Source organism: Trichophyton benhamiae (assembly GCF_000151125.1).
Source record: "Trichophyton benhamiae CBS 112371 chromosome Unknown contix00201_1.exp, whole genome shotgun sequence".
Classification (NCBI taxonomy): Eukaryota; Fungi; Ascomycota; class Eurotiomycetes; order Onygenales; family Arthrodermataceae; genus Trichophyton; species Trichophyton benhamiae.
In genome coordinates this window covers 308897-326731 of record NW_003315098.1, presented here as the reverse complement: position 1 = coordinate 326731, position 17835 = coordinate 308897, and the positions used below count along the sequence as shown (strand labels likewise).

The following is a 17835-nucleotide window of genomic DNA, read 5'->3' as shown; positions in this document are numbered from 1 at the left end:
GACAAGAGATTCGATTAGAAATGAGACATTTCTTGTATTCGGCGTTGTTCTAGACATAGCAAGAAAAATGTCTATATAAGAGCTTCATAGATACCACTGCTCCGGCCGGATCACTTAAATGACATCACTGGCGACACAGCATTTAATGTCAAATCGAGTCCCCCTCTTCCAAACATCCTTCCATCTAATCTATATAACTACGCCCGTTATCACGCCGATAACTAGGGTCTTCAAGCATCGTTAGATATCATTTCATCACACCAGACAAATATGGCAGACAAGAAACTCCTCGTCGTGCTTGGGGCGACTGGAAAGCAGGGTGGTTCGGTTATCAACTCCATCCTCGGCGATGAGAAGGCCGCAGCGCAGTTCTCTATCCGTGCAATTACAAGAGATCCATCGAAGCAATCTGCCCAGGCTCTGGCTAAACGAGGGGTTGAGTGTGTCAAGGTTTGCTTCACAGTTAACGAATGCCCAATTACTACTTTATCGGGCTAACAGTGTCTAGGCGGATCTCAACAGTAAAGAATCTCTCATCGAAGCTTTCAAGGGCGCATACGCTGTATATGCTGTCACCAATTTCTGGGAGACAGGAAGCGCCGAGACGGAGATTCGGCAGGGCAAGAATATCGCTGATGCCGCTAAAGTGCGTTTCTCATAGTCGTTCCTGTATTCAAACGATACCCGTTATACTGACGTAACGTCAAAATGTATAGGAGGATAATGTCCAGCATTTGATCTGGAGTAGCTTGATCAATGTGACGAAGGGTATTGTTGTCTCTGCCTCATCTCGAACCAAAGAAACGTCAAGCTAACTACCATATAAGTGTCTGGCGGAAAGCTCACAGGAGTCTCTCACTTTGACTCCAAAGCTGCTGTGGAGGAATATATTCGCAGCATCGATGTACCAGCCACGTTCTTCCTTCCTGGCTTCTACATGTCCAATATCCCAGCTGGCACTCTAAACAACGTATCCGGGGTATATAACTTTAGCAACCCGGTTCCAAATAATACCCCCATTCCCCTTTTCGACAGCTACCGGGATACCGGAAAATTCGTCAAAGCCATCTTGCTCAACCGGGAGAAAGTCCTTGGGAAGCAGATATATGGAGCAACCGATTACTATACTCCAGACCGCATTATCGCCGAGTTTCAAGCTGTCAAGACGCAGGATGGCCAGGGCGGCGCTGCTATCCATATTCCGGACGAGGATTTCAAGGGGATCCTTGCCATAGGCAACATGTCGGAGAAAGCAAGGGAGGAGATGCTTCAGAATATGCAACTATTGTATATGTTTGGGTATTATGGTGGTGCAAGCCTGAAGGAGAGTCTTGACGTAAGTGGCAGTTCATTCATGAAACCTGGCGTTATAACAGGATGCTAACTTTGCCATGATAGCTTCTTGACGAGGCCCCGACCACCTGGAAAAAATTCGTCGAACAGGAACCTGCTTGGGCTCATTTGAAGTAAAGGATCATATGAACTTTTCCATCTCTGAAGGAGGATAGTCGTACCCCGGATTTAATCAAGTTCCAAAAAGGACAGGACAATAATTTGACAAATATTCATGACCATCTCCTAAGTAATATTAAAATAATGTATAGGGGTATTATAAGAAATCAAACTTCGCCTTGCATACGTTTATCCTTTAAGATGCGTTTATTGACCATTCTTTCGGCATATACTTTCCATAAATACCATAGTAGAAACGTGAGTAAAGTCAGTGGAATAGTTGCAGCTGGGAATATCCACCATTGGGATGATATCGTAATCGTCGTAGAATTACCGCCAGTCTTCGCCGAGGGACCATCAGATTGGCCCGGACCACTAACAAGATTAGTCCCTAGAAATCCCTATATCCCACTGTTAGCTGGTGTGCCTGTGCCTTCATAGTTTAGTATGTAGTAAAGCGTACGGCAACAAATGTCCCTGGAAGGAAAACCATGGTCATGATCGCAATGGTACTCATCGATGCACTCTCCTTCATTGCTTCCTCAGCCATACGAGAACTGAAATGTGTACTGTGCCGAGTACTCAAGTTGAAAAGCTAGTTGTCATCTCAAGTCAGCCTAGTTCTAGATATAATTGGGACTCTAGTAAGTAACATACCAGATCCAAAAGTCTTTGAGCCCGTGCCGCCACATCCTCTATGGATGTCTTAAAGTATGTAATCTGGTTCTCGAATCGATCATACTCTTCCTCTACACGGGTATAGAGCCAGTCACGGCTGTCCACGTCGGAAGCACCCTTAACCATCCTGTAAAACTGGTCGTGCTGTTTCCGCAAACGGGCGAGAACTCCAAGAATGAAATTTAACTGCAGTTTATCCTGGTCAAGACTGGTAAGCGTCAGGTGTAGTCGTTGTATATTGATTTCCTCTAGGCCGGAACTCCCTCCATGGGCCTTGATCTCCTCTTTTCTCACGGAATCCCTAGGATCTCGGGCAGCCCGCCGGTAGTACTGGATGGTGCTATTGAAATGGAGGAGATGGAGAGCAAATGGATTTCCCGCAAGAGCCGCCGTACTGGGATTGAGTATAAAGTCCACCAACTTATCGTGGAGTTCATCCTTTAGCGCCTTGGGGAGATCGTTGAACGAGCGGTGTTTCAGCAGTATGACGCTCGACTGTGACTTGACGTCGTAGTGTGTCACTATCGTCATCTTCAAGTCCGCCTCTTTATCGACGGCACGAATGTAGGCTCTTGCTCGTATCGCATACCAGAAATCTATCCAAAGTCAGGTCGTTGTCAGTACCGGGTCATAGCCAACATCCAAACAACCTCTATATAAGAAGAAATATATACCTACCATAAGCAGTTACTTTATTCTTCTTGTCATCTCGACCGATTCTCGATCCAAAAATCTGTTCCTGTCCGCGTATATGCGAGCAGGCAGATGGAGGGAAGTCATATCGAGCCAGCACTTTCAGTAGAGAGTCAAGCGATATGTTCAACTCGTCCGCGACCTCGTCCTCGACATGAGCTTCCGTCTTCTCGTCGGCCAGCGCATTGGCTTTGATCACGCTAACAGCCGCAGCATTCGTATGTATTCGATGAAGTACCTTCTCGTGGGGCGTCGATTCAAGGAGTCTGGAGAGAAACGCGACCATCAGTCTGGTTGTAGCTAACGATCATGGGCCACAGGTAGTTACTTACATGAATCGTATTTGCGGCTGCGGTCCGACCTGCGATGGAAATTACTATACCGTCGATATATGGATGCTTTGACCGATCAAATGGCGCGATGCGCAGGATAACTTACCAGCAACTTATGCAGAGTCTCGTCGTCGCAGAGTTGTTTCTTCCCTTTGGTGAGAGCAGAAGTTGATCAGCCGCTGAAAATCAAGCTTTCGGGAATTCCCGCAGGTGAACCAAGGCTCGGTCAACCGGTGAAAACAGGTACTTAGAACTAGATATTGTTGACAACATACCTACTCCACGATCATGGTCAAGGACGAGCACTCTCGAGGCTGCTGGGTATTTCTCTGATCGCCAGGAAGTCGGTGCCGACGTTAGTTCTTTCTGGCAGAGCCGCCCGTCATCAAGGGCTGGAGAATACGAGGGCAGGCCGACAGGATAATTTCGCCAGTCAATCTTGTCCATGCCGCAACACTTTTATCGATCTTAAACGGGAAGAAACGAGACAGCGAGCGGATTCTCCATTACTGGCAGTGAAAAGGCAGCAGCTCAGCTGTAAATAGTTTTGCGGTGGTGGTTTGGGTTACGAGAAGCACAGCCTTGCGGCTACCCCTAGCTATGCAAGCCACCTTACTCTCCCGTGTTCGCTATTCTGAGTGCATAAGGTCAAATTTAGGGCGGAGGGCGAGGATTAAATGCGCGGCTACAAGTATTCGGGGTAGATATCCCCTTATTTGCTGCCGGGGCTAGTTAACTAGTTAGCCTTCGTCGATGCTGTCGCTTCACCTCCAAAACTCCGCCCAGCTATCTCAGCCTCTTCTGTATCTCGTCCAAATTTGAGCATTCCCATCTGGAGTTCCAGTCCCTTCTCCTCACCAACTGTCCATTCCCAGTCTGCTGCCTGATAGCTTTGCCTTAGTTCTTCGTTTATATCTTGGATCGTAGCCATCCAGACTCTGAGCCGCTCTTGAGCCGTTTCCACATTGTCTGAATCAAAGTGCTTCGTGGATATAAAACGACCAAGCGTGATATGTCCCATACAGGCAGTGTAGCATGTGTCTGTTTTGACTCCACTGCTAATGGCCATGCTATGGAGGTCTCTTCTTAAATGGTGATAGGTATAGGGGTCAGTCCCTACTGGAACGAAGGCGATGGCTACTCCAGCAGCGTCGAACAAAAGCATCGGCCTTCCGAGACGAGCAACCCTTGAATGAGACGCAGCATGGGAGGCTGGGAGGTCCAGCATTTCCTGGACTAACGGTCTTCCAATCTGTTTGAACACGGACCACAGGTGCGCCATTGGATGGCGATGCGAGATCTCAACGACTGATAAATGCAGCCGAGAAGACTCTGGAAACCACATATCTGCCAGTGTGTTCAAATTTTCAATTTAGTTGACTACAGCCATGACATAACTCGTAAGAAGTACCACTTACCAGTTCCCACTACATCTTTAAGCCTGTTCTGTAATCCAAGCAGGAGCTCGAGGATCTTTCGGCTTGGACGAGCCCAGATCACCATACAGTTGACACTCTCGTCTCTATAGTGCTTCTCAATCTCCTTAGGCCCGCTGGTAAGTGCAGTATGCGAGAGATACTGAACAAGGGCAGGGCTGGGTATGATCTTCGCCTTGCCATCTGCCAGTGTCATGGATGCAAGAGACCTTGCCAGGCTCGCTTGTCTGTAAGACTCGTATGCCTGTTGCACTTTTATCTGCACGTCTCGGTTAGCCTTAGAAATCATTCAAATTTCAGTAATTGGCTGAATGCATCGCTTACAGGGTCGCCCTGGCATTCTGGGTGGTCAAGGAGGTCCTGGTACCAGTTCCGCGTTTGCTGGTCAGACTCGAGTTGGGCTGGAAAGGAGAACATGTTGGACGAACGGCGTGAAAGGTACCTGGAATGGCAGAAAGTAGACTACCTCGTAGGTGTAGACTCTGAAAGTTAGAGTTTGTTATAACTTTCACTGTCACTGCAGATAACCCGGTTAACTACTACGCCCCCTCCCCCCCGTATAACCATTAGTTATACGATGCGCCTGCTCCATATCGGTGTAGGCATAGGATATTCGACGAAGCCCATTCCTGCATAGATGAATGGATGTAGTATGTCTCGATAGCCATCACCATCTATCCATTCTACGCCTATTTACCTCCCTTTCCAGTCCTCATCCTAGACGCTGCAGCATTCCATAATTTGTGTTCCGCTCTGTATTGAGGCACGTGACTCTCATTGATCGAGTTTGATGAGTAAGCAGGCCTTGGCGAAAGTTGTCGATAAATGTGGAGCATTAGATGACTAATAAGCATTTCTGACTACGGCTTACTCAGCAGCGCTGCCGACACTCTGGCTTGAAGACCACGAATGGGGTTCTTCCCTGATACCCGTAACGTTGAGGGGAGTTGATATCCGAAAGGCAATGTCAGCCAACGCTTCCTTAGGGCCTTGGATGCGGTCAACGGGTATATACCTATCTGGCATATCGCCTTCAAGCCACGGCTTTTCGGATAGGGGAAGTTGGGTTTCCAAATGGTGGAATGAAGCAAAAAGTAGAAATATAAACGGAGTGTCCTTCAGTTGAACCAAGTCTAAAATAAAGGAAAGTAGAATTTTTTGAGACCGCGGGAGTAGATAATTGCGTGTCTAAAAGTCATCGACGTCTTTGGCAAACTAGATAACTTAGGCAACGAAGACTTATCAAGTGTGAGGCTGCCGCGAATGAATTAACCGATCTGATCACGGAGGTCAGGGCCAGGATCCATGAGATAAGGGCCTGTACTCTGTATGGACGAAGGATGTTGATATTGACAAGTCAAGTCGATTTTTATATTAACCAGCTAACTAACTAAACGACTAGCTTCTTCGCAAGATATGTTTCTTTCTTCGCCGTTATCGCTCAACTCCATCCTTACTGGTACATAAACAGAGCGACGTGGAACGGAGAAGGTGAGAAAAGTAGGATAAGGAAATATTGAAAGTACGGCGGAAGCGTTTTTATCAGGCTTGGCATCAAGCCCGGTCACGTCAAATGAGATTAAGGGAATGGAAGGATAAGGAGAAGACATCGTCTGACAGTAACGGTGAAAAGGGGGTGGGGGAGGTTGGGCTGGAGCGCGATATTCGAGTATTCCAAGACACTGCAGGCCTTGCTTGTTAATTAGTTGTATAGGTGTAGACATAATAAACTTGCATATGCATCATTACCAATCCAGAAGACAACGCGAGATTTATGGGGTTGTTGTGATGTAGTAGGGAGGAAGCGGCAGAGTAAGAGAGATAGAGAGACGAGGACAGGGAAGAAGGGGTATGGGAAAGGAAAGGGTGTTTGTTTCGCATCAACGTATATGGAAGAGCTGTGTACTTGTTTGAAAGAGAAATCCTGCCAGAACACCACGCAAAGTAACCGAGCGACACATGAGTTAAATCAGAGAGAAAAGAAACCAGATCAAAAAGTTAAGTTTTAAAAAAGGGGTATATATAGCATAGAAGAAGAAGAAGAGGAAGAATTGATAAGAGACGAGGGTGGGAGTCTGAAATCACCATGACTCTCTATCTCTTGGGTTTGTGCTGAGCGAAGTCTCTCGCTCGTGGCTCTTCTTCTTCAGGTCGATGCCATCTCCAATTTCAGTAACCTCAAGGTCGGCGTCGAGGTTCTGGTTGAACAGCATCTTGGGGTTGATGCGCCAGGCTCCTTGTGGAATGAAGGTACTGGCGAATATTATGACAGCCATTACGCTGTACTGCACACCTGCAACGTTGTGAATTGCAGAGTGGATGTCTCCTCCGTCACGGCCACCGGTTCTAATGTAGACCGAGTCGATGTATTGACCCAGTAGCGGCGATGTGATAGCGTATGTAACGATGTAGGTGGTGTAAAGGCAAGCCATGACGGCACCGAGGGGGGAAACGTTTTGAGCTTTGGATTCGTGGCGAGCAAGAGCGGCTTGGATGTAGGCTGCAAGAGAGACATCTCCAGCAGCCCAGCCGAAGGAGATGGGGAGGAAAGTCGCGCCGATGATCCAGGCGTAGGCGACCTGGTCTGGTGGAGGCGTCCAGAAGGAGAGGTACCAAACTCCAAGCAACATGACGGCATCGAGTCGAACCCAGGGAATCGGGGTGGTGACGAGGTTGGTGAAAAGGAAGACGAAAAGAGCACCGAGCAATTCTCCCAGGTTAGAGCCACCAACAATGATGTTAGCCCAAGCAGAGTGACCGAGGTAACGACGGGCGACCGCGGGAGCAAGGCCGTTCTCAAGATAGCGATGACCGTAGAAGGCAATGGAGTAACCAGGGATAAGCCAGATGAACCGTCGGTTGGTGAGAAGAAGCTTGGATCCAGTCCAGATGGACTCGCCGAAGAGGTAGAAGGAGACAAACACTGCCTTGATGTAGGTTGGTCGCTTGCCCATGAGCGGTGGAGGAGGAGGCTGGAAGGTGTCTGCTTCCTTGATGAAGAACCAAGTTGCACCGGCCATGGCGAAGAACACGGGGGTGATGATGAATGAGTAGTTGTTCCCCAGGGTCGGGATGAGGGCTAGAGCAGTGCAGAATGCGCTAGCTGTACCTGACGTCTCGTAGAAGACGTGGACCATGGCATCGAGTCGACGAAGCTTTTGAATGTTTCCTCCGACGATATCGCGAGGGATGATACGGCGGATCAACTCGACCATCCCGTAGACAAGACCAGTGACACAGTAGATGGGTATAATACCGTCGGTGTTGTAATCTCCATAGTAGTGGAAATCCATGGCCGGATGGTCGCCGCGGAACTCTGGTGGCATGATAGTTCCGCCGGTGGCAGCGTCCACGACCATTAGGATACCGGTGAACAGGCCGAACAAGACGACAGAAACAACCAGGACAAGCCTGGCTGGAGCCCGACGGACCAAGGGTGCGATCATGATCGAACCCACACACTGGCAGGCCTGGTTGAGGCCGCTGAGAAGCCCAACTCGCTCGAAGGTCTTGGCCGGTCTATGCTTCAAGTAGGCATCGTAGTCGTACCGGTTTGTAGCGAGGGCGAGAATAGAACCATTGAAGGCCTCGAGGCCGAACTTGTAGAAGGCGATACCTAGAATGTATAGGAAGATGTTACGACGCTCGACTGCGCTGAACATGCCCCAGCTGGTACGCACGCTCTCTTTGACCGTGGCTAGAATCATGATGGGCAGAGTGATCCTGTTGATTATGGAGGATGTGGTGTTGCTGCTGCTGTAGGCCCCGGTCTCATCTCATGGGCTGGCTGTTGTCTCAGTAGAAGGGACACACACAGAGAGAGAGAGAGTGAGATGGGCGAGAGTTCTCAGACAGACTTCACCATCGACGAGCAGACGAAGCAACGACCATCAAAGAGGAAACGGGGGGAAGGGATGTTCAGGAGGCAGCGGGACAGCATCAGAGTATATATTCGCTGATTAAAAGGGCGTTGGTCCCTGGGGCTCTGGGTCTTCTGATGACGGTTTTCCCATATCTGCATCGCAACCGACACCAGCAGCAAGCCAAGGGCTTCGAGCTCAAGCACAAGAAAGATAAAAAAAAAAAAGAGCGAGAGCAAAGACGGGCAAAAAAAGAAAAAAGAGCGAATACCACGCCCAATGACGGACAGGATGCCATGCCCGTGCAATCGGGGAAGCTTAATGGGCCCAAGTAAGGCCTTTTTCCCTCGAGTTCTTAGCCTGCCTGCCGGGGGATAAGACGCACCCATGTCGACTCTCCATTTTGCCTTGGTGGAGGTACGCCTCGAAGTGGATTGTGGGAGACGCTTGATATTTCCGTCAGCGAGACGGTGATTGGGCGGCAGGGGCATATCTTCTGACCTTGGGCCCATCCAAGTGGTGAGCAGCAAGAAGGGGGAGAAGGGGAGGAGGAAGAAGCAAAGGGCTTGCCGGCAAAGAGGCAAAAGCTTGGATCGACGGCTGTGGCAGATTCGGGAGGCTGGCAAGGGGCTGCCTATTGGCCCTGCGGCTAACTCGCCTGCCACCATAATTAACAATGGCGACGATAATAAATAGCACAGCGCTCGCGCTCTTCCTTCTCGCTCGCCCTGGCAGCGCCTTTCGGCATCGAGGCTCCGGGCTAGACGTCTCTCGCTCTCTCTCTTTGTCTTGTCCCAACAGGGAAGATGGCTCGGCTGGGTTATTTGTTATTTTCTGGTGGAGTACGGATAGTAATAAAAATACTTTTCTAAGTACGGAGTACTGAGATGCGTATCCTTTTTCTCGTAAGGTTAGGCCTTCAAGCCAGCGTGCCGGTAATGCGTGCTCGATGGACTCCGTACGGAGAGTGTAATGTATATATAGAACTGGTCTTTGCATTCTTGCTGGTCTCTCTTTAAAAAATCCCCCGACTATGGGACTACTGGCCCTTCCTCTGTGGCGTATCAGGGGTCGTCCAGGGGGCAAGCCTGTCGTGCAACAGCCATCCATTCGACTTTGGTTTGAGCCCACGCCCGGGGATGCTTCGGCCATGCTCGTCGCTAGGCCATGCGGAACCAGCTTCTGATTCGAGGCACGGCGCATATCGCGCACATCTGCCCTCATTGAGCTTCTAATTTGGGCGTTTCTTGGTCGTTTTGCGAGTCGAGCTGGCCCATTTTTTACGCTCGGCGTTGGCTGCAGCGAAGGTTGGAGGCGACGACCGGCCGGGGAGAAGGGAGCAAATCTTCGACCACAGCAGCCGCACGTGTCGCCCATAGGCCAAGGTACCTGTGATGTACCTCGCAGTAGTCCGATGTATGGGGATGTACATGCATGTACCTCTTGGCGATGCAGCGGCGATGCGGCAGCTATGGCAACCAGTTGTCGATGAGGAACGTCACCGAGAATTACTTATTATTGGAAAAAAGGTGAAAAAAAAAGGGTCCCTGTTCACAAGCCTTACTCGTTAGTTTATAGCTAGGGGGAGTGGAGGGGGGACTCATCTGCTTTTTTCATATCACACCACAGTCTCTCGTCTACATGGCCGAGGGCATATAGCAAAGCTCTTAGTCGGACTTCACGTGTAGCAGGCCGCCATTGCAAATGGCAGCAAGTTAGAAGCTCGCTCAATCTCTTGGTAGTTGCTCATCGTGTTGGCAATAATATATTGGCAATTTGCTGCTCCACGGTTCTGGGCTGCTTCATAGTACCAGGCTTCATTCTGTGAGGCATCCTTGCTATGCAATTGGTGAAACACGGTGGACTCCTTAACCCCATTATTGTTATACATAGAAGTGTGCACGTATCAACTCTCCATCCTTCCACTCCCATCCACGCTATATACTGGGGGGAACGAGAGGCCCCCCCCCTCTTAACGCCGCACTAAGGCAGCAGGAAAAAAACGTGCTGGACAAGGGTCTGCAGGTCAATTTGTGAATCTGACGAGTTATGCGGGTGAACGTCCGGTCTCCTGGTGAAACACCCCTTCCATGTTTTTATCTCAACCATCGCCATGCTTGACCCTCCCCTTGCATCCAACGTTTGCATTAGCACCGGCAGTAGCACTGGAGTGGCCCCCCTAGTGAGTGGTTAAAAACGTGCAAACCCAGTGCGCTGGGTGCTCCATTCCGCATCCTTCGTGTCCTTATCTATCTCACACCGTCCAGACCGCCAGGCACCACCAAAGTAACCATAAGTGTACCCCATTTTTTAACTCGGTGCCATCGTACCATGCCAGGGGCACAGTCCAATAATAGACTGTTCCCTTTTCATGAAATCTCTGTTCGTCGCTTCTTCGCTTGAACACCTCGGGCTTCAACCTTCCCTATTGCGGGCAATACCCTAACTGCGTGAAAAACATATCCTTCCGCTCCACCCCGGCCAGTCATGAGAGGGTGTGTTCGACCGGGAAGCACTTGCCACGTCCTCACTCGAGATGTGTGTAACGTGGGCGCTAGCAGCAACGTTGGGTCAACGGGGAAGTCCTCCTCCTTATCTTCTGCAGCCCCTTCTGCCACCTCTCGCTTATAGGTGATGTATGCGGTCCTGCGTGCAGTTGAGTAGAGATCGGCTAGCTGCACCAGTGGTTCAATGTATGGTGAGTACACCACCACCTGTGCCGACCCAGCCAGCAAAGGGACCGTGTATTTGAGTATAGATGCAGGATCCATTAGAGTTGCAACAATAAGTCCGTCAAATCCGCCTGCTCTTGTTTCGTCAACCGTATTACGTACTCTTGTCCAGCGCCGTTTCTTTTTGAAATGCATTGATCGTTTGGAGGGTTTCCAGCTCGCCAGTTCCTCCTCGCTAATCTCGGGTGGCTCCATTTCATATATTGCGTCCTCAGATGGATGGAGAAGCTGCAGCCACGATAAGGTCTTCAGGTGAGAAGACAGTGGATGGGTTTCCGAAGGTTCATTGATATCATGAGAGAAGTATTTGAGCATGCTCAAGTTCGGCTGTAAATTGTGATGAATAACCGTTAATGTCGTGTGGGGTGCAGGCATTGCTTCCACTGCTGGCGTCTCATCCTCCACAGACTGTGCAGGTCTTGCTCCCTGTTTTGTAATGCTGCCAAGTCCCTCCCCAGAGAGCACTTCGGGAGGATATAGAATGCCTGCCCTTTCTGCCATGGCGGCGACGACCAGGCCACCGGTATCGTCCACTATCAACCATCGTCCTTTAGCCTGATTGACCGCCCCATTCACCTTTGCCGCACCATCAGACTCCCCGCCGCCGCCATAATGTACATTAGCCCAAGCTCCAATTAAACCTATAGTTTCATCCCGCAATTCCAAAACCCGCCCCGGATCTTTCTGCTCAAGCATCCATTCAGTCAGCACCCCTACATCCATTGGCTCCACCGTGAATCGATGCAGGTATTTCTTGCGTTTCCTAAGCATATACTTGGCACGCGAGAACTGCGTCTTCTGGTCAAGTGCAGAATGCGACTCAAGCAGTTTTGAAATGATCTCTCTCCCTGCATCAGTAGAAGACTGTTTTAGCTCCTCAATCTGCTCCATTGTAAGCTGCTGTGTGCTCTTGTTGTCAATGATGTGCCTGTTATCCTCTTGAGGAAATGGCACAGATGGAGTGCTTGTCCCAGCTTCACCCTCGCCCTCACCCTCACCATCTGCAAGTAGCGCCTCAGTATGAAGCTCAGCTGCGGGCACAATATGCAGGACATGGCCGTCATCATCTGGATTGTCTGCAATCTCAAAAGTTGCATAAAACGGTCTGCCAATTATTTGGTTGCATGGAAACGACCCATACTTCCCAAGAGATATGTTCCTACCGCTACCGTTAGCTATCACTCCAGGACTCGTGAGATGGGGTTTACCTTACGAGTTAGGTACTGTCTGTATAATCTTCGTGACGTCTGACGGCAGCTTAAGCGCCACATAAACATTTGGTGGTATGGATGAATGCATCTTTGATCTACTTCCCACCTACAAACTGCTCTTCGACCCCCGCGTTGATCTCGGAAAGCTGACACTTTGACCGTCAAAATTTCCTAAAAGAGAAAAAAGCTTGAATTGGAAAACACCACGGGCCGGAGCTTTAATTACCCGGACGCCGTCCTTACGTCATCCGGCGCTTATTTTAACTTTCTTTCGGCTTTCGTTCCCGTTTCTTCTTTTTTACTAACACCGCAGCGAGAGCATGAAGCAACTAATTATTAACCGCTAACTAGCCTCTCTGCCGGCTATCAACAGCTCCACGACGACAGCGCGCGAAACGAATCCCCGAGCACAGCCTCACGAATCGAACAGCTGTGTTTGCCTCCGCGACTGTTTGCTCCTTCTCGCGGTGTCACTGGGTGGAGACCTGCGCCTCATCCAGGCTGCCGTCAAAACCTCCATATGAAAGAGGGACGGGGCATTTTCTCACAATCCTGCGCCATCAAAGGATATAAAGCCGCAATCAGTGTTATGATGCAACCAAGTTTTAAGCTAAACACGACTATCATTACTTTCGCTTTTTGCTGGTAGAAGGGAACTTCACCTTTTGCCCAATCTGCTGCTACATATACACAGCTGTTGGCAACCATGGTTTCGACACGCACTGAGCCTGAGGCAGGTCATGTTGCGGGATATAAGGATATGTCGCATGAATCTAACACACGGCCCTCTCCTGATGTGAGGGAATCGCATAACGATGCACATGCGACTGCGGAGTTGTCGCAAACCCCACTGTCACAGACAGTTGACCACGGCCAGAACAAAACTGTAGAGGGAACGTCGAGTTCCTCTGTGACTGAGTCGGGGCATGCCGCCTTGCCTCAGATTCCTCCGACCGATGGTCTCGAAAACTCCGCAGACATCTGGGCCGACAGCGTAAATAGCGATTTGCGAAAATACAATCCGCCTACGCAACCATTTTCTGCCCAAGGAACGGGACAGACGGATTCCACCTCTCTAAATGACCAGACACGGGGTGAGATACCAACATCTGGCATACAGCTACAGTCGAATAATCCATTTCTCAAAGCCAAACTGAGTCGCGATAGTGGGTGTCTTCTAACTTCATCAATTAGACAGCGTTCACTGACCGTAGCTATAGAAAATTTGAACACAGCATCAAATGCTACTGAGGACCCTTTCGATAACCCGAATGCTTCTATTCAGCCCCAACGTTCCTATAATGCCAACCAGATCTGCGACAAAATGGGCAACTTGACCCTGGATTCCTCCGCACGTAATAATACTGTTGGCGCTCATGATAGCCAAGCCGTCCCTGCTGAAGGTAGGGTGCGCGCGACCCATGAAGTTACATCGCCAACGGAATCCGGGGATCTGATCGATTTAAACTCTCATGACCACTCAGAACCAGAGACACACTCAGTGATGCACACTCCTAGCGAGTCTAGTGATGAGAAAAAAGATAGAGGCAAAGGAGTGGCCATTCAAAATAGTGAACATCTAGAGCCTGTTGTGACAAACCCAACCGGCCCATCTCTAGTTCCGGGCATAGTTGAACCAGCTTCGAGTCCTAAACCTGCATCCCCTGCGCCGTCATCTCAACACTCAAGCCATAAGTCTGAAATATATGATATTCGCATTGTTAATTGGACAGATGGAACCACTGAGTTACGCCAGTCGCCAATTTTGGTGCAAAATGAAAATGGGCCATGTCCACTCCTTGCGTTAGTCAACGGCCTTGTCTTAAGGTCTCCGATTAATGCGCAAACGCCGCTTATCCGGGCATTGCATTCTAGAGAAAGGATATCTCTAGGATTGCTCATACAGGCCCTGTTTGATGAACTCATCAGTTCACCAGACGGACATAATGATCTGCCTGATATCGAAGCCTTAAGCGTGTTTCTCACAATGTTGCACACTGGAATGAACGTAAATCCACGATTAACTCCGGTATGTTCCTGAATTGACCCAGCCTTTTCAGTTCTCTAACTCACCTTTATAGATACTACATCCTCCTACACCTGGAACTTTTCTCAAGACACGAGATATTGAACTATATAGTACATTTAACCTCCCGCTAGTCCATGGCTGGACTGCGGCACCATCTTCACCAACTCACGAAGCAATGCTTCGTGTTGCCGAATATCACGACGATATTCAGTTACTTCATTTCAAAAGAGAAGATCTAGAATCTAGAGCTATAAATACCGGGTCGTTAGCTCCAGACGAACAACGACTGTTTGAGGATATAGATACCATCCAACGATTTGTGACCGTAGACCACCCTACCCAATTGAGCCCCTTTGGCCTCCAGCACCTGGAGAGATCCATACCAGCGGGTAGCATATGTGTGTTATTCAGGAACGATCACTTTGCAACACTCTTTAAACACCCGATATCTAACCAGCTATTCACACTGGTTACCGATGCTGGGTATGCCGGCCATGCAGAAATTGTCTGGGAGAGTCTGGTGGATGTGAATGGCACCAACTCGGAGCTATACTCCGGTGACTTCCGCCCCGTAGGGCATAGCAGCTCTGCACCTAGCCAGCCTCCGCCATGCGCAGAAGAGCCATCTTCGAGGGAGAATGCGAGTGCTACCGAACAAACAGATGCAGATTATGCCTTTGCCCTCTCGTTACAGTATGAAGATGAGCAAACCCGGCGAAACGAGCAAGGTCCTCCACAACCCCCACGCAGGTCACAGAACAACCTCAGAGTAAGCTCTGAAACTACATCTCCCCGGGGTCGGTCTCAACATCAAATCCGGAACACCCGGTCCGCTAGCTTTTCACGACCTAATTCTGCCCTTCCATCAACTTTGACCCCCCTCCCCCGTACACCTACTACTCACCGCCCACCCCCATCAAGGGCTCAAGGCTTCCCTCCAATGGTTCCACCTGCCACTAACCAAAATAATCCCGTCAATGACCCTAATGCCCCTCCCCCGACCTATGAGCAAGCTGCTCAAGAACCAGCATATATCCCACCACCTAATGGGCCCTTGCACCCTCAGCAGCAGCAGCAGCAGCAGCAACCCTATAACGGTCCTATGGGCCCAAATCCTCAATATAATCGAATGTCGGGATATGGTCCAAGTCCACACATGCCTGGCAGGAGACGACAATACCCTGGCTCGCTGTCAACCTCTTCATTACCCCATCGTGACGATTACTATAGAGAAAGAGATAGGAATAAAGATTGCATTGTGATGTGATTCACCGCATTGGTGGTTAAGCATTCTATTCCTAGGCATCTCTTTATTTCTTATGTTCGGATGCTTCGGCTTTAGTTAACGATATTTGTTGTATATAAGTGCACGTTATTCCCCATCAGCGAAATGCCTCTGTCATACGAGTATGTGGTTCTGAATTTATGAGAATATTATGGGATTGACATTGTGTTTGGAACTCTTACACATCTATATCAATTCCCTCGTCTATGTATCTAGCACATACGAACACAGGAAGTGGAAAACAGAGCTTCCCGTCCGCTCAGCTGTACTTAAGCCACTTGCCGGTCGGTTAGTAGTTGGGTGGGTGACCACCAGCGAATCCCGACTTTCGTATGTTTTGATCTTTTTGATCTTTTTATTTATTTATTTATTTTTACGATCCTGATGCTCTATTTGCAAATAACACTCTTCTCCTTTTGGTTCTTGGCTATAGCCGGTTGTTGAAGAGAATTCCTGCTTACAGAGAAACAGTATTATTAGAAACATAGGTCAAGTTTTTATTATAACAGAATATTTTCTATATACGTAACAAAGACAACGTCTAGCAATGACTCTAACGAGCCATCTCATTTTACCTGCACTTCATTAAACATTCCTCCTAACAACCGAGGTAGATAGCTAAAGATATGGTCAGTCAAAATCCTGATTTTTCATGAAGGTGAAGGATAAGCTTACCATTAGCAAAAAGGGCGTAGGAATCAGCATTCTGAATTGCCTGGGCAGCAGAAAGAGAGGTGGCATCCTCATATCCATAACCCAAGTCATCACAGAAGGGACTAACAACGGCAGAGTTATGGGTCATCTCGTGAAGAGTGGTAGTGGCCTGATCCTGCTCGTAGCAAGACTGGGCAAGGGCAGGCAAGTCGGAGTAGTAGATTGGGCAGTTGAAAATGAGATTCTGGTCCGGAAGAGTATAAGCAAGGACACCAGGAGAGCAGCCATTCATGGAATCAGTGCAATAGTAGGTAGTGCTTCCATAATCAACATAGGAGGATTCACTGGCAACGGACTGGAGACGGGAGACGATGGTGTTAACAGTGCTGCTGCTAGTAGACTTAAAGAACTCTGCGACAGTGTTGAGGTTGGAAGGGGCAGCTTCGGCAGCAGCTTGAGCGAGGGCAGCAGAATTGTAAAGGGCGCCTTCTAGAGCATCAAGTTGGCCCTGGGTGCAGCTGGAGGTGTCGATGTTGGTGCGCTTATCGATAGTTCCGCGTGATTTCTTGACCTTTCCCATGGCTTGTCCAACGGAAGATGCCTTCTTTGCGTCAACATCCAATTCAAGCTTGTTGGATTCGTATCTGGCATATCCGGTGATGGTGGTTGCATTTGCGCCATGTCCCTCGGCAGTACGAATGGTTCCGGAGGCCATGACGGTGATCTTTCCACCGCGGGTCAAATCATGGGTACGAGCAATGTCAAAGGTGCTTTCAACGCTGGCTTTTGGGCCAAGGGAGGTGAAATATTCAGGGGAGAGATTAGACATTTTATATCGGGGAAGCATGCCGGTGAACTTGACCTCGGTGCCTATTCCACAGAGTCAATATACAGGGAGTTGTATAACGGAATAAGAGCTAGCTTACCGTTCTGGTAGACCCTGACCTTGCGGGTTGGGTTCTTGTCGAGAATGGTATTGAATTGCAGCAAGTTCAAAGCCTTGTCTCCTTTGTTGGTGATGGTGGCTTTAATCATGGTGTTTCCGGTAGCCGAAAGCTGAACGTCAATCATGGACTGCTTTGCTGGCGTATTTGGAACAGCAGCCGCCGTAGCGGTGGCTACCAACGCCCCAATAGCGGAGAGAGCAGTGAGGAACTTCATCTTGTATGGTAGTAAGGAGAAGAAAAGGAGAAATTAGTGATATGGGAGCAGAGAAACGGTGAGTTAGAATTGAAGAGGGCGTTTGGAGGGACTGGCTGCTCTGGCTATAGAGGTATCATGACTGCGGGTTGATGTCACTTTATATATCTTTTTTGACATTGCCATGCCCGTGTAGGACTTGGAACGTGGTGAGCATGATAGACTGTTGAAGCAGTGTTCCGCAAGGTAGGATTATCCACTGGGGTAATATAATATATAATGAGGTTTTATAGGATGTTGCTGGAGACATTCAGTTAACTTTCGGATATCCGT

General features: G+C 49.1%; 7 protein-coding genes across 7 annotated transcripts; 2 read left to right on the top strand and 5 right to left on the bottom strand.

The window, feature by feature from the left end:
- Window positions 1-270: 270 nt before the first annotated feature.
- Window positions 271-1470, top strand: ARB_00855 (NmrA family transcriptional regulator, putative; the record flags this gene model as incomplete). The annotated part of the gene is made up of 4 exons (XM_003012926.1): window positions 271-450; window positions 509-646; window positions 842-1336; window positions 1399-1470. The coding sequence occupies 4 exons, from the start codon at window positions 271-273 to the stop codon at window positions 1468-1470; spliced, it is 885 nt and encodes a 294-aa protein (XP_003012972.1).
- A 424-nt stretch (window positions 1471-1894) lies between these two features.
- On the bottom strand, window positions 1895-3109 carry ARB_00854 (uncharacterized protein; the record flags this gene model as incomplete). The annotated part of the gene is made up of 3 exons (XM_003012925.1): window positions 1895-2047; window positions 2110-2726; window positions 2809-3109. The coding sequence occupies 3 exons, from the start codon at window positions 3107-3109 to the stop codon at window positions 1895-1897; spliced, it is 1071 nt and encodes a 356-aa protein (XP_003012971.1).
- Window positions 3110-3891: 782 nt separating this feature from the next.
- On the bottom strand, window positions 3892-4880 carry ARB_00853 (uncharacterized protein; the record flags this gene model as incomplete). Its single annotated transcript, XM_003012924.1, has 2 exons — window positions 3892-4487; window positions 4574-4880. The coding sequence occupies 2 exons, from the start codon at window positions 4878-4880 to the stop codon at window positions 3892-3894; spliced, it is 903 nt and encodes a 300-aa protein (XP_003012970.1).
- A 1792-nt stretch (window positions 4881-6672) lies between these two features.
- On the bottom strand, window positions 6673-9119 carry ARB_00852 (uncharacterized protein; the record flags this gene model as incomplete). Its single annotated transcript, XM_003012923.1, has 2 exons — window positions 6673-8347; window positions 8449-9119. 2 exons carry the CDS (start codon window positions 9117-9119, stop codon window positions 6673-6675), a joined length of 2346 nt encoding a protein of 781 aa, XP_003012969.1.
- A 1701-nt stretch (window positions 9120-10820) lies between these two features.
- On the bottom strand, window positions 10821-12482 carry ARB_00851 (uncharacterized protein; the record flags this gene model as incomplete). Its single annotated transcript, XM_003012922.1, has 2 exons — window positions 10821-12342; window positions 12397-12482. The coding sequence occupies 2 exons, from the start codon at window positions 12480-12482 to the stop codon at window positions 10821-10823; spliced, it is 1608 nt and encodes a 535-aa protein (XP_003012968.1).
- A 618-nt stretch (window positions 12483-13100) lies between these two features.
- On the top strand, window positions 13101-15690 carry ARB_00850 (DUF455 domain protein; the record flags this gene model as incomplete). The annotated part of the gene is made up of 2 exons (XM_003012921.1): window positions 13101-14423; window positions 14476-15690. The coding sequence occupies 2 exons, from the start codon at window positions 13101-13103 to the stop codon at window positions 15688-15690; spliced, it is 2538 nt and encodes an 845-aa protein (XP_003012967.1).
- A 652-nt stretch (window positions 15691-16342) lies between these two features.
- On the bottom strand, window positions 16343-17523 carry ARB_00849 (penicillolysin/deuterolysin metalloprotease, putative; the record flags this gene model as incomplete). Its single annotated transcript, XM_003012920.1, has 2 exons — window positions 16343-17232; window positions 17289-17523. The coding sequence occupies 2 exons, from the start codon at window positions 17521-17523 to the stop codon at window positions 16343-16345; spliced, it is 1125 nt and encodes a 374-aa protein (XP_003012966.1).
- Between the last annotated feature and the right edge of the window lie 312 nt (window positions 17524-17835).